Here is a 23931-nt window from a genome sequence, read left to right as displayed (position 1 = left end):
CTTCCCTCCCAATACACGATGCCTGGGCTGGGCCAGGCTGGAGCCAGGAGCCAGGAACTCCCTCACGGTCTCCCACATGGGCGCCAGGAACCCAGCCATCACCTGCTGCCCCCCAGGGCCCCTGTGCTGGAAGCTGGGAGGGAAGCGGAGTGGGTAGGATTCAAGCCAGGCCCTCAGTGCGCGCTGGGCGGCCCCAGCACCAGCTTCACCTCTGTGCCGAACACCCACCCTACCTCGCAGTTCCTGAAAGAAAATTCCAGAACCCCATCGAGACCTCTGGGTCCAGAAGAGCTTTACAAAAGTGCAAAGAACAAAGGCAAACTGGATATTTTATGAATTAAAAGTCTTAAACTTCTTTTTTTCTGTAAGTGTAAAAACAAAGGGCAATCGATCTAAAAACACAGAACAATATTTGCCAAATACATGCCGGGCAAAGAGGAGCCCGGCGGGCGTCTGCAGAACCCTGCGCCCCAGTAAGGAGACGTCCAGGGTGAGCGCTGGCGAGAGCACTTCCCGAGAGAGGGCACAGATGGTGAGCAGCACCCGGGAAAGCAGCCAGCTCCGAGCCACAAGGCGCACGCACATTAAAGTAATGAGAATCCACTTTCTCTCTCCTCACCAGATTGGAAAAGAAATAATTTTAATAGACGAGACCCACTGGTAATCAGGAAAATAAAAATTAAAACAATGGGGCAGCATTTACAGACCCTCGGATTATCACCGTTTTTAATCTAACAAGAGAAGGACTAACGTCCGTGATGGGGGAACCACTTGGCCCAGCCACGCGTCCCACAAATGACTCATGGTAGGGCCTGGACAGAGCGATGGCAGCGCCCTGGACGGCAGTGACCGCAAACACTAGACAGTGGGCATAGGCACTGGAGGGTGGGCACAGGTGCTGGATGGGGAGCATGGGTGCTGGATGGTGAGTACGGGCGCTGGATAGTGGGCACGGGCGCTGGACGGTGGGCGCATGCAGGCAGGAACAAAGTTTGCCCTTGGCAGCCAGGGCCGTCAGAGGTGAAGCTGGTGTCCCAGCAGTGCTCTGCCCCAGGAACCTGTTGATTTACGGGCGTGGCACGATGGAAAGCTGACCTGTGACGCCTGGGCCTCAGCAGGATGCCCCAGGTGTGTGACCTGTGACCCTTGGGCCACAGCAGGAAGCCCTGTGTGACCAGACTCTCAGAAGGACAGGGGTAAGGAACTCCCCACACCCCACACCCCCGGGGTCTCCTTGGATGCCACTCCCCGGGATCCATGAACACATGTACAGCTCAGGGCTGGCCTTGCTCTGTGCAGCAGCGACCAACAAGAGGGACTCCCGGCTGCTGGCACGAGGCCGGGTCCTCTTGGCAGCGGTGGTGGTGTCAGAGTTGATCTCACACTGGACTCTGGCCACCGTGACGCGGGGACAGCAGCAGCCGGGTGCACATGTGTGCACATGCCGGGCCTCCTGCCCGCCAAGGGGTCTGGGTGTTCAGGATTGCTGCTGCTGCCACTGCTGCTGGGTTTGAAGGAAGCGCTGAGACCCTGCAGGACCTGGGAGGAACGCCGGGCACAGGGTCGGACAAGTGGGCTGGGCCGGGAGCACTCCTGGGCGCTGAGGGCCCCCCCCACCATGGAGTACGGCTGGGGGAGACAGAACCTTGGGCTCCTCCTGGCCCTGGGCCTGCTGCACTGCCTTCCCCCTCACACAGCCCCGTGCACGCACACGTGGCGGGGATGTTCGCAGCGCACCAGGCCCGGCCTGACCCACTGGGTCCTCACAGGCCCATGTGTGCCGACCACTGGCACTTCTGGGCCTCGGCCGAAGAGGCCACAGGCGAGGGGACCCAGGAAAGGGCCTAGGGCCCGGCAGCGGCACCGCTCCCTCCTCCTCCCCCCTGGCCTGACAGGGAGATCCAGTCCAGAGAGGCACGGAAGCCTGGCGTCTCCTGGTATCCCCCAGCAGGCAGGAAACCCAAGGCCCCTCCCAGCGCAGGCAGAGCCAGGGCCGGTCCCCCAGCAGAGACCTCAGTGCTCCAATTCCCTCAGTGACCGCCAGGGGGCGAGGAAGCTCCAGCTCCAGCTCCAGCTCCACTTGGGTTCTGGTTATGAGGTCCGCTTCCCACCCTGCTCTGCCCCTGAGGGGCTTCAAGACCCCCGTGTCCTCGCGGCCGCAAGTCCTGGACTGCTGGGCGCCAGAGTGAAAGTACCGCAAGGGGTCCCAAGCTCCCAGGCAGGGCAAGAGGCCTCGGGCGCCACCTCCCAGGGGGTCCCCAACGCCGGTCTATCCCCTAGGTGAGCGCCTAGCCACCCTGCTGGTCACGCGCGCCGCCGCTGCCTTCTTCCTGGACAGCCTCGCGGAGGACATGCTGCGGGATCTGCACGACGCCTTCCGCGAGAGCCCCTCCGCCGCGCGCTGGCAGTTCCAGGCCGTGCTGTCTGTCCGGGACCAGGAGTGCATCCGGGCCCAGGCCCAGGAGGCCGCGGACCTGGGCTTCGCCAGCTTCCAGGAGGCCGTGCTGAGCCGCCCCGAGCTCCGCGAAGACGTGGATCGCGAGCTGCTGGCACAGGTGACCTGCGCGCTTAGAATCCTGCTCCGCGTTGCACTAGCCGGGGCCCAGCCTGTCACCGCTTGCGGGCTTCGGCCAGAGGAAGCGCTGTTGGCTGCCAAGGCCTTCGTGCCCTGGAACCGGCGCAGGCTGCTGCTGATCCTGCTGCGGGAGAAGGACCGCCCATGCTGGGTTGCGGAAGCCAGGCTGCTGGGCCAGACAGCGGCGCGGCCCGGAGGGGTGAGTACCCCCGCGCGCGCGAGCGCGTTGGGACTGCTGTTCCTGTCTGGTCCTGCAAGGGGGCGGCTGTGTTTCTTCCTGTTCTGGGCGAGCTCCCCGGCCCAGAGGACACCTTGGGCTCTGGGTTGGACACACCCCTCCGCCAGACACTGAGAGACAACAGCACCGGTCACTCCAGGTTCCATTTCCTTCTTGCAATGCCCGAGATGTATCTGCAGCAGCCAGGCACCAACCAGGCGTCCATCCCAGCCCCCTCGGCCTGTGGGCAGTCGGGCCCCTTTCCCAACTCTGTGCACCTGGCATACCGGTCACAGCGCTGAGCTTGGCTGTGCCAGGTGTGTATCAGGCGTGCACCTGCTCCCACCTGAAAGCCCCAGATGTTTTGCTCTTAGTTCCAAGGCCTCTAGGTGGCATCCCCCCTCCCCTCACCATGGAGACGGCCCTGGGGGTGCTGGGTCAGGGAGCAGCTCCCCTGCATGGCCCCTGACTTCGGAAGCCCCTCCCCCCATTTGATAGACTTAAGGACCCAACAGGTGAACCTCCAGCTGCTGCCATTCGTTCTCCTCAGTTGGGGGGAGGTGTGTGGGAGGTGCTTCAGCTGGCAGGGGGCAGCGGTGACATCAGCACACACACAGGTCCTGCAGTCCCCTGCTGGATCTTCTGGGGAGGAGAAACCCTCGGGACCAGGGACTCTCTCCATTCTCTCTGGGAAGTGTCACCGTCATCCAGTCTGCCCCCGACTGGCGCCCCTGAGCCCACAGGGCCAAATGGCTCGCTCCTGCTTCTGCAGAACGGAGAACTGAGGCAGGGTCTGCTCAGGGTCAGCCCTCCTGCTGACCCTCTGCCCGCCCCCAGGCCTGCTGTCTGAAGAATGCCCACCCACGGGGTGGCAGGAGGCTGGAGCCAGAGGCTGGGGCCCAGGGTCGGCCACCAGGAAGGGCAGCCAGGGCCCTGGGGTCGGTGCAGCCCATGAGGGTCCCTCTGGGAGCCCTGCGTCTTCGCGTCCTGACCAGACGTCAGGCCAGGTGCACAGGAGGCCTGCGTCCCCCCAACCTGCGTGGATGAGAGGTGCGTGGCAGGCCCAGCCTGAGCCACCTTCCCACAGGGATGCCCACAGTGTGTACCAGCTGGCCTCGCTGCTAATGGAGCTGGACGTGGAGGACGAGGCTGCGCGCCTGCTGGCCGCCGATGCCCTGGACCACCTGGGCCGCCTGGATGATGCTCACGGGGCCCTGTGGGTGGCCCTGATGCAGGGAGCACCTACTGCCATGGTGCTGGTGTGGCTGGCGCTGGTGCAGCTGCGCAGGAGCTTCTCCTTTGATGCCCACCAGGTGAGGAGCCTGGGTGGGGGCTCCGACTTCCGACCCCGTCTTCTGTGCTCTGCCTCGCAGGCTGTCCAGGACACAGCCTGGGCAGGTGTCCCCCGGTGGTCAAGGGAGAATCCTGGCCTTCGGGGCCCTGCCTGCCTGGCCCTGCGACCCCTCTGCTCCCCAGTGAGACCCACCTACACCTGTGTGCACGCTCAAGGGGCCTCGCTCTTGGAAGCAGGTCATGTGCAGAGGGGGGACTTCAGGCTGGGGAGGACCGGCCAAGGGTCCTGTCCACCCCTCTGTTTCCCCTGCCCTCCCCGGCATCCCCCTAGCCCTGGGGGCAACCGCCTCCTGGAACAGGAGCTTCTGGCCAAGGCACTGGAGCATGCATGAGCGGCCAGCAGGTGGCTGCAGGGGGTCTCCTTGGGGACCTCCTCATGAGCTGGGGTTCTGTCCTCCCGGAGCCTTCCTGCTCTGTTCCTGGCTCTGAACTTGAGGATCTGGAAGCCCCTCCCTACACTCTGGCCGGCAAGGCATTCACCTGTGTGTGGGAGCCTGGTGACCCTGAGACCCCCACCCACCCCAGCCTCATGGGGGCATAGCGGGGCCACCCCCTGCAATTCCTGGGCTCCAATCCAGGGGCGAGTTGGGAGCACCCCCAGAGTCTTGGGAGCATGGGGAGGACCAAGCAGCTGTGCCTGAGGGGCTCCAGTCACCGGCTCCCCCTGCAGCTGGTGAAGAGGCTTGTCCAGGCCAGGGACGCTGCCTGCCTCCAGCCCACCTTGGACGCCTTCTGCCCCGAGGACCTGCAGCTGCTCCGGGTCCACTGCCACACTCGGGCCCTGGCCATCCTGCAGGCACGGCCAGGCACAGCTGACAGCAGGGCCCGCACCAGGGATGCCATCACCTATCTCTGGCCATCTTTGCAGGTAGGGGCCGGCCCCCTGCTCGAGAGGCCCATCCCATGGCAGGTGCATGAGGGATGGTGGGGGGGTCTTTGCCGAGCTGCAGGTCAGGGATGTGAGGTCCGAGGACAGGGCTGGTCTCAGGTGTGTGCGCCCCGGGAGCATCTTGGGTGGGGGCACCTTACACACAGGCCCTGGCCACGCAGGTGAACTTGCAATGCCCAAGACGTGTCTGCAGCAGCCGGGCACCAGCCAGGCGTCCATCCCAGCCCCCTCAGCCCTGCGGGCAGTCAGGCCCCTTTCCCAACTTGATCCCCACCCCCAACCAAGTCCACCTAGGGACAGTGACCGAGTGGTGGGCACCTGGCCTCCCCTCCTGGCTGAGCTCTGGGCACAGGGGCACAGCCCTGGGGGGTGGGACCTGTCCCACAGGGGATGGGGGGTGTGGGCCAGGGGCCTGCCTGTGAGCAGTTCCTGGTGGGCCTTGCTGGTACCCCCTGGCCTGACAGAGACCCCTGCAGGGGCGGGAGGGGGGACTGAGTGAGTCCTTCATGGCGAAACTGGTGGGGAAGGGACACGGCTGGTCGGCCCCCCCCCCGAGCTGACCAGCGACAGACCAGGGCCCTGTCTGGGGCGTCAGACTCCCGACCACGAAAGGCTCTGTGCCTGGCAGATTTTCCGGTGAAGCACCTATGTTTAGACAGACCCGCAGAGGAGGGAGAGGCTCTGACCCCAGAGCCAGGCAGGCGCCCCCTTCAGAAAGCCAGTGGGAAAAGGTGCAAAGACTAAAAAAAGCAAAGCTCACCTAGACTCTGCATAACACGTGTTTTCACTGCTGAAGGACTGCTGAAGCCCTCATGAACGACCCCTTGTGGTGCACATAGGTGCACACTCAGCCAAACACCCACAGAGCAGATCCAGCTGGGCTGGAAGTCACCCCAAGAGTGGGAGGCAAGGTCAGCTGCACAAGGAGAACCACTCCTCACGTCAGCTCGGGCAGCGGAGACATGGGTCGTGGCCCAGGACCCTCACCCCTGCCACCTCCCAGGCTGTGCGGGGCAGGATCCTGACTCCTGATCCCTCGCGGCACAGTCCCCAGTGGCCCAGGCACAAGGACGAGACCCAGGCCAGCAGGCTGCCCTCACTGGGAGGGGCGGGCATGGGTGATGGGAGGGTGTGCTCTGGGGGCCGTGTCCAGCCTTGTTCAGGGGCTCTGGGCAGCTCACTTCAGGACAGAGGCCAGCGAGAGGTCCCCTCTGGTGCCCAGCAGAAACGGGGTGGGGGGTAATGGGTTTCATTGTCGTGGCCAGGGTGCGGCAGGCAGGGCAGCCCCTCCAGATGGAACCCCACCCCCTCCCACCTCCCTTCCAGGAAGCCGTGGCCGACATCGTCTCTGCCCTGAAGCTGGACCTGGCCACTGTGGTCCCTGAGGCGCGACGCCTAGGGCCTCCTCGAGCAAGGCCTGCACGCTCACTGCCGGGCCCTGCTGAGCTGGCCCCATGGGAGGACGACGCCCAGGGCCTTCTGGCCGCTGGGGAGGCACTGGTCCAGATGGACGGCACACAGCCCAGTGGGCACCTGCTGCTGGCCGACGCCCTCATGGCGCTGGGTACGCCCGGCCTGCCTACCTTCTGACCTGATCCGCAGGGAAAGCGACCCTGGATGGCAGTGACTTCTGAATCCCCAGCCATGACCGCTGACCCCCTTCTGTGCCCCGCAGAGGCCTGCTCCGCCCAGGTGGCCTTGCCCCACATCGCCCTGGTGCTGTGCCAGCAGTTTCCTGAGAGCTGGGTCCCCACTTCCGGTTCTGCTGGGGCTGGTTGGGGGACGACCCCTTGCGGTGTCCATGGAGGAGAGGCAGAGGCTGTGTCAGCAGGTGTATCCTAGTTCCTCTGCCCGCAGCCCCTTGCCCACGCCCACCCAGCGCCCCCCACCCCTATAGGCAGCTATGAGGCAGCCGGTGCCCGTCTGCATGGGGGCCCTGCGCCCCGCTTGGGCGTCCACGGCGGCCCCGGCACCGCGAGGCCTGCTCCTGCTGAAGCAGGGAGACTTGTGGGCCGCGGCCCGGGACCTGCAGGGCCTGTCCTAGCAGGACGCTGCGGACCTGGGCTTCCTGCTGTGGCTGCTGGAGGCCTCCCAGCGGCAAAGCCTCGCCCAGGTGCGTCCGCGGGGTGAGCGTCGCGTGTGCGGTGGGCGCGAGCAGCATCACCTGCTGGGCCCGGGACTCTGGCCGCCGGCCTCGAGGGCCACGGGCCTCTGGGCTCGCTTGCAGGGGGCATAAGCCTCCTCCGGGGGGGCGGAGGGGAGACCCCTTGGAGCCCGCCCTGCACCAAGCCCGCCTCATGCAGGGCGGCGCCACAGCTTCTCCCGGGCCTGTGCGTGCCCAGGGCTCCCGCGGCCTCAGCCTACAGCACCTGATGGTGGGCTGGGTACCAGAGCCCGGAACCTGGGGCACTCGCGGAGGTCTGGGTTCGGAGGTGGGGCCAAGCAGGGCCTCTGGCGCTAGAGGCGGGGTGGGCGGGGCCCCTGAGCTCACGGGGGAGCTGGGCGGGGCCTCTCGACTTAAGGGGCCTGCTGGGGGGCTTCTGGGCAGGGAGGCGGTGTCTCAGAATTCTCATAAGCACCTGGGCAGGGATCCCTTGGCTCTAGGAGGAACTGGGCGGGGCCTCTGGGCTCGGAGGCGGGGCTGGGCGGGGCCTCTGGGCTCGGAGGCGGGGCTAAGGCAGCATCTCTGAGAAGCTGTGGGCTTGCCTCTGGAGTCCAAGAGGATGCTGAGCGACGCAAGCAGAACCGGAAGTAGCCGTTCCCCACTTTCGGTGGCTGGCGGCCTGTCCCCCCGACTCGGTCTGCGCGCTCCTCCTGCTGCCCACCCAGCCCAGCTGTGTGGGGCCTGAGCGCGCCCTACGGGCCGTGCCACAGTCTTGCGCGGGGTCTCTGTACAGCCTCTCCCGGGAGTTCATGAGCCCAGGAGGGTGACCGAGGGGGCTTCAGCTCGGCCCTGAAAGGAAGGCGCCGGCGGCATGGCCGGAGCTGGGCACAACCCGCCGGCCCTGCCGTCCGGAGGGTGCGGTGGGGCAGGGACTGGCAGAAGCGCCGAGGCCTGGTCAGCCCCTGGACTGCCCCTGCTTGTCCCTCGGGTGGTTCGCTGCCTTCCCGGCTTTGGGTCGCGGAGGCCGGTGGGCCGCTCTCCTGGGGGCGGGGACAGCCTGCGGAGGGCCAGTGGGAGGGGATGCAGAGCCAGCTGGGACGCAGGGAGCATGGGGAAGGGGCCCCAGAGATGGGCGGCGCTGGGCGCGGGCTGGGCTGACCCAGGCTCTCTCCCTCCCTCCCTCCTCTGTGCAGGCCGCTGCCCGGGACGCCAATGCCCTCCTGGACAGGGGGCGGCCGCGGCAGGCACTGGGCTTCTGCTCCCTGGCCGTGCTGGCCGGTGGTGGGGGCATCTGCCACCTGCGCCTGCGTGCCACCTGCCTGGCCCAGCTGTGGGAATGCGATCGAGCCCTCAAGGACCTGGACCAACTGCTCCAGGAGGGTGCAGGGGATGGAGACCTCCCGCGGTGGGCGGAGGACCTCTGCTCCCGGGGCGGCCTGCTGCTGAGCCTGGGGGACCAGGTGGGGGCCTCCACGGCCTTCAGCTGGGCCCTCACGCTGGCACCTGCCCCTGCCCAGAGCAGCCTGTGGGGGCAGCCGGGCCAGACCCCCACCATCCACCTGTTGCTGCACCATGGGCAGCTACCTGGAGCAGCACCACCACGCGGAGGCCTGGACAACAGCCAAGAGCGCCATCCTGGTGGACCCTGGCCACCGTGGCCTGTAGCGGCTGAAGGCCAGAGCCCAGAGAGGGGTGGACTCGGGCTGCCAGCTGCACTGACCCAGCCACCGGGGCCAATCATTTTCAGCCTCGGTGTATCGCCCGCAGCGCCCCAGATCGGGAGGTGTCCAGCGCCAGGGTGGTCTCAGTGATATGACCAGCCTCCGTCTTTTTGATCCCGGAGTAAAAGGACAGCTTCCTGGGAGGGTCGTCCTGAGGCTGGGGACTCTGGCGCACACCTAGAGCTGGGAGGCTGAAGCAGCAGCCCAGGTCTCCCCCTGGCTGCACAGGACGAGGCCACGCCCTCACGCTGTGCCTGGATGCCCCTCTTTGGGCCTGAAGCTGCCTCCCACCTTGGCCCTGGCCTGAGTCTCAGGACTGCTGCTGAGTGCTTTCCTGGAAGTCACTCACAGGGCTGCTCCCCGTCTCAGGCTGTGGGGGGCCCAGTGAGCCTGCAAATCTTGAGGGGACCCCGCTTGGTACTTCCCTGGAGCTGGAGACAGCGGGGACTAACCATCCAGGGAGGCTCTTGCTTCCTGCCGAGGAGCACGGAGACCCCTCCCAGGCGGGCCGGGGAGCCCAGCCGTGCCCTGTCTGCCCATGCTGCAGCATGCATGAGAGGTGCTGGCAGACCAGACCCCAAACCCCCTCCCGGGCCGCCTGCCCCAGTCTCTGCCTGCTCCTCCCTTGGGTGTGAGCCACAGCGCCCCCACCCCTCAGCTCCTGGTAGGCACCTGTCCCACCCCAAGCAGCAGAAGTGGCCCCACTCCCGTCCCCTGTGGGCCCTCCTGGCACCCCCGGCACCTGCTGGGCTCTGACCACAAGGACAGGGGCTACAGGGTCAGTGCCTCCCACCATGAGAATGAGGGGACCCAGAGTCCACGGTGGGGGTGAGCTCCATTGCCTCTCTCCTCTGCCTCCCTGCTCAGAAGCTTCCAGGAGGCCTTGACGAAGTTTCCTGGGGCACCGTTTTCACCAAGTTTTTCCTCCAGTGTCCACTGTCATCCTCCTGTGTCCACCATGTGCTCGTGGGCTCCACAAAGATGGCCTAACTGTGCGAGGAGCCAGGGATGGGGCCAGGTTCCGGTCAGTGCCCAGGCAGTGAGGTGAGGGCAGGTGCCGAGGGGCCAGGCAGCCGTGCCTCTGCCCTTGTCCTCCCCACCCTGGTGCCCTGCCCTGTTCATCCCTGGGAGGCCATCAGAGCTTAGTGCTGGGTGCAGACACCCGACCTGCCTGGACCCTCCCACCCCAGGGGGCAACAGTACCCTTGGCTCATCTGGCAGGGGAGGCACCGGGCGACCACCGAGTGTCAGGTTGAAGCCCTCACCCCCCAGGGGGTGGGACTCACAGGGGAGAGGACATGGCTGTGCCCTCCTCAGAGTCTGCTGGAGCCTTGGCTTTGAACCCCAGCCTCCAGACTGAAATAAACTCCTGTGTATTTGCAGATATAAAACTTAGTTTTGCGGTTTGTGGAGGACCGCCAGAACCCCGAGGTCATCTTCTATACTTAGCCGGGCCCCACGAAGAGGGGGAGGCAGCCTCGGTCCCCAGAGCCCCCTGGGCCCCGAGGCTGTCTGCACCTAGCACGGGGCCCCGAAGTCCCCTGGGCCCCAAGGTCATCTTCTACACCTAGCGGTGCTGGCCGCAGGGACCCCGCCTGGGGTGGGCAGGTGGGCCTTGGCCCCCCGAGCCCTGAGGTCTTCTACACCTAGTATGGGGCCCCTCCAGGGGGCACCCTCGGTCACCCAGAGCCCCCAGGTGGAGGCTGGCCATGGCCGCTGTGGCCATGGTCATGGTCGTGGACATGGCCGCCCAGCCCGTGCCCAGGGTGGCGCCTTCGACCCGGGGCCGGGGGTGGGGCCAAGGCTGTGGCCAGACCCAGGGCTTTGTCCAGCTGTACATAGCCAAGCCCCGCCCCCACCTCACCCTGCGACCCCCGCCACAGGAGGCCACTCATGCGCCCCAGGATGATTTTTTTAAATAAAGGAAGAAATGCAAAAAAAAAAAAAAAAACAACAACAACAACAAAAAAAAACAAAAACAAAACAAAAAAAAAACACTTAGTTTTGTTCATTTAGTTTCTGTTTAAGCACATTCTATAATGTAACAATGCCACTTAAGAAAGTAAAACCCTACAGATGTCCCTCACGTCTTTCAGAACACAACAGAAACACCTTAAGTTAGGCCCTCTTGGTGCTTCATGACCAGATTCCTGCATAATTTTCACACATTCAGATACAAAGCATACTTGAAAGCCAGCTTCAGACACCATCCAACACAAATAGAACATGTTTCCAAGTCCATGATTATACTTGCTCATTTCTCTCCCAGATTTACTTATACCAGAATCCTTGTCATGGCTCTATAATGAGTATACTCTCCATTTCTAGTCCTTTTATTATTTTTTACAGTCTATTTTAGAATCCATTCTTCGGATTATTACCCTCCCTCCTCTGCTTGACCTTGAGTGTGTGACGTGTGGTTTTCTCCTGTTTCCAGCATTTCCAACAATCCTATCCACAGTGAAAGCCTGGTGACTACTTCATTCCCACCCTTGCCTTCCTGCAAACACAGTGGAATCAGGTGCTTGTTAATCATGAGATGTAAACAGTGAGTGCTGGGGCCCCATTGTGGCATAGTGGGTAAACCTCCCACCTGCAATGCTGGCATTCCATGTTCAGTGCCAGTTTGTTTATGGCTGCCTCTCTTTCAGTCCAGCTCCTGATAATGGGAAGAGCAGCAGAAGATGCCCAAGTGTTTGGCCCCTGTCCCTCAGGTGGGAGACCTGGATGAGCCCCCAGCTTTCCCCTGGCCCAGCCTTCGTGGATGCAGCCATCTGAGGAGTGAACACATGGATGGAAGATCTCTGTTCCTCCTTCTTTCTCTGTAACTCCGACTTTTAAAATAAATAAAAAACTTTTTAAAAAGTGAGTTATCTGGAAGCTCTTAATGCTGGGTACAATTGCCCCATGCAATATGTAGGCTGGACTTGGTGAAGGCAATGGATATTTGGGTGCTTTGCCCAGGTTGTCTTTTCTGGAGAGAGCTGGAGATACATAGAACAAGACTTCACAAGCGTCCCTTGTACTACTCACCTCCCTGCTGACCACCTCTCTGCTGTTTGTATTTTTTATCACAAAATAATTAATTGAGGCTACAATTTAGAAATGATAATATAGGTCATCTCCTGAGACCATACATGGATTCTTTTTTTTTTCTTTTTGAGGATATCTAGGGCTTTATTTTGTAATGCAGAGGCCATACAGCAGATGGAAGATCTCTCTCTCTCTCCCTCTCATTGTAAGTGTACCTCTCAAATAAATAAAATCTTGAATCAGGGGGAGAGGGAAGTGGAGAGGGAGGAGGAGGGAGAGGGGGAGAAGGAGAAGGAGAAAGAGAAGGAGAAAAGACTAAAACATGCCTTCCCTGTCCGGAGCTGGCATGGGTTGCCACTTGCACCATGGGCACCAGTTCGAGTCCCGGCTGCTCCACTTCCCATGCAGATGGCTGGGAAAGCAGCGGAAGACAGCCTGAGTGCTGGGGCCCTGCACCCACATGGGAGACCCGGAAGAAGCTCCTGGCTTCGGCCTGGCTCAGCCCTGTCCGATGGGGCCGCTTGGGGAGTGAACCAGTAGATGGAAGACCTCTCTCTCTCTCTCTCTCTCTGTGTGTGTGTGTGTGTGTCACTCTGTCTTTCAAACAAATGACCCAAGACAGCTTCAAAAACAAATGAGGTCTGAGCTCTGGATTAACACAGGGACCAGGATCTGCCCACTCTCCATGAAAAGTCCTCTTCTGCACAGGGAATGCTGGGAGCTCTCTTTCCTTACTCAAAGTTCTGCTCAAATAACACCCATCCCAGCCTTACACTAGCTGTGCCCCCGTTCAGGGGCAGCCAAGATGGGCCCAAGTTGTGGGGACAGGTCAGCTACGTGTGGGCTGCCTCAGGGCCTTGGCACAAGCCAGTCTCCACCTGAATGCTCTTCCCACTCATCTTCCGTCTGGTCGCTACTCAAGTGTCGCCTCCTGCACAGATCTTCCTCAGACACTTTATCCACATCACCGGGAGGTAGGTCCTGTGTCTGACCATTGTCTCTGCAGTTACACGGCCTCGCCTTACAGTGGCTGTCTCTGCCCACATACCATGAGCACCGAGGAGCTGGCAGACATGTCTGCCCCATCCCCCTGATTTTTTGCTTGGCAATTTTGCAAGATGATTGCATTTTTCCTGAGAAACCCCAAAGGAAGATTAGTTCACATAGTCAGTCAGATAAAGCTGAATAGAAATAACACAAGATAGAGAAATACAAGGAGGGTAGGGTTCGGAAGCTTGCAAAGTCTTTGAGATATCAAGATTTATTTATTTATTTGAAAGGCAGAGTTAGAGAGGGGGAGATCTTCCATCTGCTGGTTCCCTCCCCAAATGGCTGCAATGGTCAGGGCTCAGCCAAGCTGAAGCCTGGAGCCTGGAATGCCATCTGGGTCTCCCATGTAGGTGGCAGGGCCAAAGGACTTGGGCCACTCTCTGCTACTTTTTCAGGCACAAGACTCAAACGGGCTCATGTGGATTCTGGCATCAGAGGTGGTGGCTTAACCACCTCTCTTGCAGTTTGTTTCCTATTTTTTGAGAGATTCTCTAAAATAAGTTAACTTTGATTTTCATTTGTCAGAAATTTCTCAGTAAGTAAAACAAACTGCTGGTAGTTGTCGTGAAAAGTGCAAAGAGTTAGCTATTTCTTAAAGGAGAAGAGACTTTCACACAGATAAACCAACAGGTCACTCTGGTTAGTCAACAGTTTGTGTTTGTGCACGGTGCCTTAGGGTCCCCAACCAATGCAACAATCAGTTGAGCTGGAAAACAGGCTGAACTAAGTGGCCTGCTTTCATAAAGTGACTAGTCAGGATTTCCCATACAAGAGTTCTGTGTGGTTCTAAAACAAAGTTCCACCAATTGCTTTGACACACAGTTCTCACTGGTCTAGTGATCCTCAACTCATTAGCCCTCAGACTTGGCTTGGCTTGGCTTGGATGCCCATCTAACCTATGCCTTCTAGAATGACTCCCTTTACAATCATCAGACAAAAACCTATAACGTTAAGACTTTGTATACATAAACAACTGCATCTTAGACTTCTAGTCCCTAGAACCATGAGTTTAATAAACTTCTTTCCTTTATTTTTTTAAGACTTTATTTCTTTACTTGAAAGAGTTACAGAGAGGCAGAGGCAGAGAGAGCGAGAGAGTGAGAGAGAGAGAGAGAGAGAGGTCTTCAATCTGCTGCTTCACTCCCTAGATGGCCACAATGGTCAGAGCTGTGCTGAACCGAAGCCAGGAGCCAGGAGCTTCTTCTGTGTCTTCCATGTGGGTGCAGGGGCCAAGGACTTGTGCCATCTTCTGCTGCTTTCCTAGGCCATAGTAGAGAGCTGAATCAGAAGTGGAGCAGCCGAGACTAGAACTGGTGCCCATATGAGAAGCCGGCACTGCAGGCAGCTGCCTTACCTGCTCTGCCACAGCACTGGCCCCAACTTCTTCCCTTTATGATTATCTAGTCTCAAGTGTTCTGTCTTGGTGACATAATAAGGACCAAGACAGTCACAAACTCTGAGATAGTAAAATACACTGAGCATCAAGAGCCCAGTGGACTAGTCAGAAGTCAAATTACCAGTATCTCTACCTGACTGCAGATCCATTGGGCAACTGGAGTTTAGGGCCCAGTCAATGCACCCGTGTTCCAAGCAGTCTATGGTGAGTCAGCGAATGGTCTCAGTAGAATCTCCAGAATGACCACTGTTGAGGATCTGAGATAAAAAGACACAGCTGTGGTTAAGCCTTAGCATTACAAGAGGAAACTCTGCTTGCAGATACAGTCCCTCAGAGCATAGCAGAATGCTGATCGTCCATGACTGCTTGGGGCAGCGTGGTGCTCAGGGACTAAAGGATGTTCAGAGGGGAGTGAGCTTGCATCACTGTGAAGTGTGGCTCCACAGGTGAGAGTGCTGCTGGCTATTGGTGCTCAGAGGTACAGTTCGGTGGTGAGTCTGCCCTGATGGGCTGACTTTCACAAGTGAGTGCTGACACCAACAATTTAGTTTGGCAAATGTGTATTCATAGAACTGCATTGTCCTTGATCATTTAGAGAGGTTTAAACAATGAACACGGATCTTTATTGCCACAGCTACAGGACAATCAGACTTTCCTAAGTTTGCCGGAACGTTTTTATTCTCACCCTTGCATAGTGGAACCAATGTGTCAGACTATTTCTAGTTTGAATATCCTGGTTACTCCAACAGATTCTTGTGACCCATCATGCATTTTAACATCACATTGCTTTAGCCTGAAAAATCTCCTGAAACCACACTTCCCAAGCAAAGCTGATTTTTAAGACTTATTTTATTTGTTTGTAAGGCAGAATTAGAGAGAGGGAGAGATAGAGATACAGAGCTCTTCCACACAATGGTTCACTCCCCAGATGGCTGCAGTGGCCAGGGCTGGGCCAGGCTGAAGCCAAAGCTAAGAGTCAGGAACTCATCCAGGTCTCCCACATGGGTAGCAGGGGCCCAAATACTTGGGTCATGTGCTGCTGCTTACCTGGGCCCAGTGGCAGGGAAGTAGAGCAGAGGTGTAGCAGTGAGAACTTGAACCAGGGCTCCAATATGGGATGCCAGCATTGAGGATTAACCTGCTGTGCCACAGTGCCAGCCCTGCAGATGTGAGTCTTTGTCCCTTCATTCAAGTAGCTACTATTGATGGAAATCTATTGGTTATCTGAGATAGTAATAGGAGAGTGAAGCAGAATGGTTAGAGAAAATGTAAGAACACACTAGGTTTGTGATTGATCAGTAAATAATTATTCAGTATGTAGACACTTTAAAAGAATGAGCTCTAATGCAACTACCTGTCCCCAAAGAACTCATTTATTGGGGAAAGGTGAGGTTAAATGGCACAACAGCTGGGATGCCACTTGGGACACAGGCATCCAATATAGGAACGCCTGATTCGAGTCCTGGATCCTTTGCTTCCAATCCAGCTTCCTGATAAGGTGCATGCTGGGAGGCATCAGGTGATGGCTATAGAACTCGGGCCCCTGCCACCCATGTGGGGAACTTGGATTGAGTTCTAAACTCCTGGCTTCAGCCTGACCCAGCCCTGGCTGTCATGAGCATTTGGGGAGTGAACCAGCAGCACTCTGCTTCTCTCTATATACTCATCTATCTCTGTCAAATAAAATGAAAATAAACAAATATTTTAGAAAATGTTTATATATGAATCTGAAATTGTGAGGTATGTGTTTTAAATGCACTTCAGAAATTATTAGGAAAAATCTAGTTTGATTTGAATATTCACTTTTTTGAAAAAAACCACTCTCCTTTTTTTGTGAGTCTACCAATGAGCATGTTGAGTACTTGTAGTAGTGAACACACATTTTGGTCTAGGAGTGATCAAGTGCTTCATTGCAATCATCAATTAGTAGAGAGCAAAGAGTTAAGTGGTCCATAAGTCAGAGAGGCACAGAATGAGCAAATACATCAACATCTGAAGACATTAGAGACTCAAAACTAACAATCAAAATGCTCTTGACAGTTGGAGTCTCTATCATCCAGAGGTAGCCCTGTAAATTAACCACATTCTGTCTTCTGCCAAGGAACTTGATGTTGAATGCAGCACCAAAAGACGGCCCAGTAAAATGGTCTGTATTCACATTAGGGTAAAATACATTTCTGAAAAACACAGAATTGGATGACTAAACTACAAAATATTTCTGACTCAAAGCAAACCCCAAGTGTTATCAGTATCATCATCAGCGTGAGCAGTAGCCCCTCATGACCAGTGTCCCCGGAATGATTCTGGATCCCCAGTGTCACCATCCCCGGCATGAGCAGTGAGACCAGTGTCCCAGTATGACCCATGTCACCATGCCCAGTATGAGTAGCCTCTCCGGGGTGACCATCTCTAGCATCCCAGGTCACCAGTGTGTTCAGCATCACGAGGAAGGTGAATCTGCAGAGGGGAGAATAATTCAGTCAGAATTATTGTTCTAAGTCATCTTTGGACAACGGGGAAAACTGCCCTCCCTGGTGTTCTTTTGAGGCTTTAAGGAAACTGGTGGCTGTCTTCATCTGTTTTCTTTTTTTTTTTAACTTTTATTTAATGAATATAAATTTCCAAAGTACAGCTTATGGATTACAATGGCTTCCTCCCCATAACGTCCCTCCCACCCGCAACCCTCCCCTTTCCCACTCCCTCTCCCCTTCCATTCACATCAAGATTCATTTTCAATTCTCTTAATATACAGAAGATCAGCTTAGTATACATTAAGTAAAGATTTCAACAGTTTGCTCCCACACAGAAACATAAAGTGAAAAATAGTAGATGATTTTTTAAATGATGTTGAAATCAGATCAGACCTATTGTCATGTTTAATCCCAGTGAGAGTCAAGTTGGGAATTGATAATTTCTTTTTTTTTAACAGAAGATCAGTTTACTATACATTAAGTAAAGATTTCAACAGTTTGCACCCCCATGGAAACACAAAGTGAAATATACTGTTTGAGTACTTGTTATAGCATTAAATCTCAATGTACAGCACATTAAGGACAGAGATCTTACATAAGGAGTAAGTGCACAGTGACTCCTGTTGTTGACTTTACAAATTGACACTCCTGTTTATGGCATCAGTAATCTCCCTATGCTCCAGTCATGAGTTTACAAGGCTATGGAAGCCCCCTGAGTTCTCCAACTCTTATCTTGTTTAGACAAGGTCATAGTCAAAGTGGAGGTTCTCTCCTCCCTTCAGAGAAAGGTACCTCCTTCTTTGAAGACCTGTTCTTTCCACTGGGATCTCACTCACAGAGATCTTTCATTTAGGTTTTGTTTTTTTTTTTTTTCCCAGAGTGTCGTGGCTTTCCATGCCTGAAATACTCTCATGGGCTTTTCAGCCAGATCGGAATGCCTTTAGGGCTGATTCTGAGGCCAGAGTGCTGTTTAGGACATCTGCCATTCTATGAGTCTGCTGTGTATCTCGCTTCCCATGTTGGATCACTCTCCCCTTTATTTATTCTATCGGTTAGTATTAGCAGGTACTAGACTTGTTTATGTGATCCCTTTGACTCTTAGTCCTTTCATTATGATCAATTGTGAACTGAAATTGATCACTTGGAATAGTGAGATGGCATTGGTACATGCCACCTTGATGGGATTGAATCGGAGTCCCCTGGTATGTTTCTAACTCTACCATTTGGGGCAAGTCAGCTTGAGCATGTCCCAAATAGTACATCTCTTCCCTCTCTTATTCCCACTCTTATGTTTAACAGGGATCACATTTCAGTTAAATTTCAACACTTAAGAATAACTGTGTATTAATTACAGAATTAAACCAGTCATATTAAGTAGAACAGACAAAAAAATACTAAGAGGGATAATGTATTAAGTTGTTCATTAACAGTCAGGGTTATGCTGATCAAGTCACCATTTCTCATAGTGTCCATTTCACTTCAACAGGTTTCCTTTTTGGTGTTCAGTCAGTTGTCACCGATCAGGGAGAACATATGGTATTTGTCCCTTTGGGACTGGCTTTTTTCACTCAGCATGATGTGTTCCAGATTCCTCCATTTTGTTGCTAATGACTGGATTTCATTGTTTCTCACTGCGGTATAGTATTCTAAAGAGTACATATCCCATAATTTCTTTATCCAGTCTACCATTGTTACTGTAACCCAATACCACAGATGGGATAATTTATTAAGAAAAGAAATCCATTTCTTGGAGACTAGGAAGCCCAAAGTTGGGGCTGCATCTGATGGGAGCTTTCTGGTTGGAAAGGAACTCTCTGCAGAGTCCTGCAGTGTGCAGGGCAGCTCATGTTGAGACAGAGAAAGTGTATGAGCTTTGGTCTCTCCTGCTTTTCTTATAAAGGCACTAATGCAAACCCAGGAACCCCACTCCCATACCTCATCTAATCCTAATGACCTCCCAAAGACCCTCACCTCAAATACCAAGTAACATTGAGGACTAATTTTCTTTTTTTCATTTTCTTTTTTAGACAGGCAGAGTTAGACAGTGAGAGAGAGAGAAATAGAAAGGTCTTCCTTCCGTTGGCTCACCCCCCAAAATGGCCACTGTTGCCAGTGCACTGCGTCAATCCAAAGCCAGGAGCCAGGTGCTTCCTCCTGGTCCCCCATTCGGATGCAGGGCCCAAGCACTGGGGCCATCCTCCACTGCCCTCCCGGGCAACAGCAGAGAGCTGGACTGGAAGAGGAGCCACTAGGACAGAACTGGCGCCCCAACCGGGACTAGAACTCGGGGTGCCGGCGCCTCAGGCAAAGGATTGGCCTAGTGAGCCGTGGCGCTGGCCTTTTTTTAAAATTTAATTTAAAATTTATTTGAGAAACATAGACACAACACCACCCCTCCCACCTGCCGGTCCATGCCCCCAAATGCCCACAACTGTCGCCCAATCCCCAGAGGGCATGGCATGGCCTTCTGCTCTGGCTGCCCAATCCCAGGAACGTGGGGCTGGGCCCTCTGCACTGGCCTCCCTATCCCAGAGGGTGGGGTGGGGCCCTCTGTTTCAGCCACACCCAACCCCACTCCAACCCTCCACCCATCCAGGCAGGTGCTCCGGGAACACAGTTGCCTGCAGACGCTGCTGCAGCACCTGACCTCACACAGCCTAACCATTGTGAGCAACGCGTGCGGCATGCTCTGGAACCTGTGGGCCCGCAGCGCACAGGACCAGGAGCTGCTGTGGGACCTGGGCGCCGTGGACATGCTGCGCAACCTGGTGCACTCCAGGCACAAGATGATCGCCATGGGCAGCGCCACCTCCCTGTGCAACCTGCTGGCCCACCAGCCCGCCAAGCACCAAGCGCCGCCAAGGCCGTGTCCCCCGGCACCTGCGTGCCCAGCCTCTACGTGGGCAAGCAGGGGCTCTGGAGGCGGAGATCGACGCCTGCCACCTGGCGCAGGCACTCGGCCTCCTGGAGATGCAGGCCCTGCCCAAGGCCACCGAGGCCGCCGCCAAGAGGCTGCTGCCGCCCCTGTGGCACCTGGACTGGCTGGCACGGGACTACGCCTCTGACTCGGGCTGCTTCGACGACGACGACGCACCATCCCTGTCCGCCGCCACCCCAAGCCCGCCAGCCCGGCCATGCTGTTCTTCTTCCTGGGCAGCCCCTTCCTGCAGGGCCAGGCGCTGGCCCGCGCCCAGCCAGTCCGCCGCGGCCTGGAGCCTGAGAAGGAGGCCGGCGGCGAGGCGGCCGTGGCGGCCAAGGCCAAGGCCAAGGCCAAGCTGGCGCTGGCGCTGGCGGTGGCGTGGATCATCTGTCTGGTGGAGGACATCTGGGCCTTGCACACCTCGTCGACCGACAGCTTCAGCCTCAGCTCCGGGGGCCCCGGGCAGGAGGCGCCGAGGAAGGGTCGGGTGCAGTCCTGCTCTTTCTGCCGCGGCCCTGAGGGCGGCCAGCCGGAGGTAGGGAGCCTGGCGCACGCCCCGCTCCGGCTCAAGGCAGCCCACGCCAGCCTGTCCAACGATAGCTTTAATAGCGGCAGCATCAGCTACTGCCCGCGGGAGCACATGCGACCCTGCCCGCTGGCCGAGCACCGCGAGGAGCTCCTGGGCGGGCAGCCGCAGCCAGCTTGGCTCGACCTCGACCTGGGGGACAGCCAGGCCGAGAGGCCCACCCGGGACACCGCCAGGGCCGACACCCGCGTGCGTACCATCAAGCTGTCGCCCACCTATCAGCACGTGCTGCTGCTGGAGGCCAAGGGTAGGGCAGGCACGGGGTGCCCCCCCGGCGGCCCCAAGGCACACCCCCCCGCGGCCTGGAAGCAGGCCTGGCTGCCAGCAGAGGGCCTGAGCCAGGTGCCCGAGAAGCTGGGGGCTGGCCGGCCGCCCCCAGAGGCTGGTAGCACAGGAGGGGCCCCTCTCACTGTCCCGCTGCAGCTTGCTGTCCTCGGTGTCCTCCGCCGGACGCCCGGGCCCCTGTTAGGCCGGAGACCTGGACAGCGACTCCTCTCTCCAGGGCCTGGAAGAGGCCGGCCCCGAAGAGGCGGAGCTGGGCGGGGCGAGGCGCGGGCCCTCCTCCTGGCCCATGGCCATCCTGGCGCCACAGCGGGGGCCGCGGCCTGGGCCTGGGCATGGAGGATGCCACGCCATCCAGCTCTTCTGAGAATTGTGTGCGGGAGATACCACTGCTCCTGAGCCGCTGCAGCTCGGTGAGCTCCCTGGGCAGCTTCCAGAGCCTGTCCATCGCCAGCTCCATCGCCAGTGACCCCCGCAGCGGGCTGGGCAGCGGCATGGTGAGCCCCAGCGAGCTGCCCCACAGCCCCGGGCAGACCATGCCGCCCAGACGGCTTCACTGTGGAGAAGCCGGACGAGAAATTCTGTGCTTCCAGCCTCAGCGCGCTCGCCCTGCAAGAGCACTCCATGCAGCAGGACATGTAGCTGTGGCTGCTGCCGCCACCTGCCCGGACCAAGGCACTGGCAGGGTTGGCGGTGGCGGCGGGCGCCGCTGGGGAGAAGTCGCTGGATGCCAGGAGGGGCCGGCGCCCGCAGACTCCCGCAACCACGTGGCCGCGGACCAGGAGCTGGAGCTGCTGCGCGAGTGCCTAGGGGCCGCAGTGCCCATGTGACTCCGCAAAGTGGCCTCGGCGCTGGTGCCCGGCCGCCGGGCACTGCCCGTCCCTGTCTACAAGCTGGTGCCCGGGAGGACGACTCGTGCCCCGACTTGACCGAGGGCACGCTGGTCAGCTTCTCCAGAGCCGCGTCCCTCAGCGACAAGACCCTGCAAAGGCCCCCCAGGGAGCAGCCCCAAGGCCAGCTGGACAGGCAGGAGCCCCCCGGCCTCGCGGCCCCCTCCAGCCAGGTTTCAGGGCACCGGTTCAAGGCCGGGGACACCAGCTGGAGCCCGGAGCAGACCCGGGGCACAGGCAGGAGCCGGGGCGGGCTGGAGCTGCCCCTGGTCCGGCTCCCAAGTGCCCATTTGGACTGGGCTTGGGGTAAAGGGGGGGCAGTCCCTGTGCCTCAGGACGCCCACCGAGGAGGCCGGGTACTGCTTCTAGGACTTTGATGAGGCGCCCTCCCCGGCGAGGCCGCCCCCGTGGTGACCATCTGCCATCCCGTGGGCTCTGAAGCGGGCTGGGAAGGAGGCCCCGGCCCCAGCCAAGGCGGCTGCTCAGGTCCAGCTGCACCCCTGGGCCCGGCCCCAGGTGATCTCCGACAAGACCCCACCTTGCTACTCCCTGAGCTTCTCGGCCAGCTCGCTCAGCGAGCCCAAGCCCTATGAGCGGCTGGCCAGCCACCTGGGAGGCCGGGAGCCCATGGTCCCCCAGGCCCTGCGCCGGGCAGGTGGACATGACAGCTCCCCCAGCCCGCGCTCTGAGGAGGCACTCCTGCATCACTGCATAGGCTCAGCCGTGCCCAGGCGCCGGTCCCCGGCCTCTGGTCCTCGCCACCGCAAGGCCCGGGCTGCGGGCAGGATGAGTGGCCAGCAGAGGCACCCTGGGACTGTGGCCAGGAGGCAGCCAGCTCAGACAGGACCACCGACCTGGACAGCATGGAGTGGCCCGCCATCCAGGAGGGCACCAACTCCATGGTCACGTGGCTGCACCAGGCAGCTGCAGCAGCCCCCCGCGAGGCCTCCTCTCAGTCCAACTCCCTCCTGTCTCTGGGGTCTGCTCTGGAGGACTAATTTTCAAAATGAGTTTGAACACACACGCACACACAGACAATAGCAATAGCTTTGTTTCCTTATTGTTAAATAACTAAGCCAAATATTGTGGCTTGATTTCTATAAATGAATCCCTTGAAATGTATATTTAGATATGTATTAATAAAATCAGAAAAGTAATGCTGATTCCATTGGGGGTGACAATGAGGTACACAAAGAGATTTTTCACTAATTTTTTAAAAATTGTATATTTCAGCTGGCGCCACAGCTCACTAGGCTAATCTTCTGCCTTGTGGCGCTGGCACACTGGGTTCTAGTCTCGGTCAGGGTGCCGGATTCTGTCCCGGTTGCCCCTCTTCCAGGCCAGCTCTCTGCTGTGGCCAGGGAGTGCAGTGGAGGATGGCCCAAGTGCTTGGGCCCTGCACCCCATGGGAGACCAGGAGAAGCACCTGGCTCCTGCCATCAGATCATCGCAGTGCACCAGCCACAGCTCATCAGCCGTGGCAGCCATTGGAGGGTGAACCAACGGCAAAGGAAGACCTTTCTCTCTGTCTCTCTCACTCCTTCACTGTCCACTCTGCCTGTCAAAAAAATCATAATAAATAAATAAAATTTAAAAAAGAATCAAAGTTCTCTAAAATAAAAAGAGTCTGCTACATGTTCTCAGGGCATTTCCTGGGGACCTGATGTGCAGGGTGCAGACGTCCCTGTGAGGTCCAGGGTGCAAACCCGCCATTTGGGAGCCACCTCTGCCCACTCACCTCAACTGCTGCTGTCTGGAGAGCCCTCTCAGAAGTTGGAGGAGTGACCCCAAGTGCCCCACAGGGAAGCTCAGCTTCCCTCAGTTTCATGGAGGTTACTAGGGCTGGGTGCTTTGAAAATGCAACATAGTGTGCTTTTCCTGTTGTTTTCCTGTGGCCTCCAGCACTGGGTTAGACCTGGGGCCTAAAGTCCTATACATAAATGTGGGAGCATTTGCATTGGACCAAATATTCTCCCGTATGTTTTCAGTTGTCCCTAGATATCTTATAATACCTAAAGAGACTATGATGTAGATGGTATACTGTGTGTAGAAGAATTCAAGAGGAAAAAGATGGTATATGGCCAGTACAGATGCATTCTTTTTCAATTTTCAAAATCACTGCGAATGGAATCTGCACTTGTGGTCCCCTGGATCCCAAGGGCATCATGGGATAAGGCACTGTGTCATATGGTCATGTAGGCTAGGAAGTCCCAAGACCTGCTGGCAGATGGCTGGACTTCATGGAGAGACACTTTGATTCTGGCCTGGAGTCCCAAGTGCAGGAATGGAAACATTCAAGGCAGCCAGGAGGTTTTCCCTGAATTTGCAGGCCTTAGGGGAGTGAACCAGTAGATGGAAGGTATTTCTCTCTCTCTCTCTCTCCACCCCAGCACCACCACCTCCCTCTCCCTTTTCTCCCACTGTTCATCCTCTGCCTCTTCACT

The 23931-nt window shown here is 57.9% G+C and overlaps 1 protein-coding gene, 1 long non-coding RNA gene and 1 pseudogene across 2 annotated transcripts in view; 2 read left to right on the top strand and 1 right to left on the bottom strand.

The window, feature by feature from the left end:
• Nucleotides 1-23931, bottom strand: part of LOC138850488 (uncharacterized) — a 456990-nt gene that overhangs the window by 413439 nt on the left and 19620 nt on the right. The gene's annotated exons all lie outside the window — the stretch shown is intronic.
• On the top strand, nt 1266-11688 carry LOC138850276 (tetratricopeptide repeat protein 34-like). The gene is given in 10 exon segments (XM_070076732.1): nt 1266-1435; nt 2252-2922; nt 3579-4105; nt 4816-5159; nt 6300-6598; nt 6710-6780; nt 7981-8717; nt 8719-9903; nt 11297-11380; nt 11511-11688. Coding segments are annotated over 8 exon segments (2958 nt in total). The 3' UTR covers nt 8858-9903; nt 11297-11380; nt 11511-11688.
• On the top strand, nt 10569-22485 carry LOC100353495 (adenomatous polyposis coli protein 2-like; annotated as a pseudogene).

This window comes from Oryctolagus cuniculus, chromosome 7, assembly GCF_964237555.1.
Source record: "Oryctolagus cuniculus chromosome 7, mOryCun1.1, whole genome shotgun sequence".
NCBI lineage: Eukaryota > Metazoa > Chordata > Mammalia > Lagomorpha > Leporidae > Oryctolagus > Oryctolagus cuniculus.
Note: the sequence above shows the minus strand (reverse complement) of the source record. Positions and strands in the feature narration are given on the sequence as shown.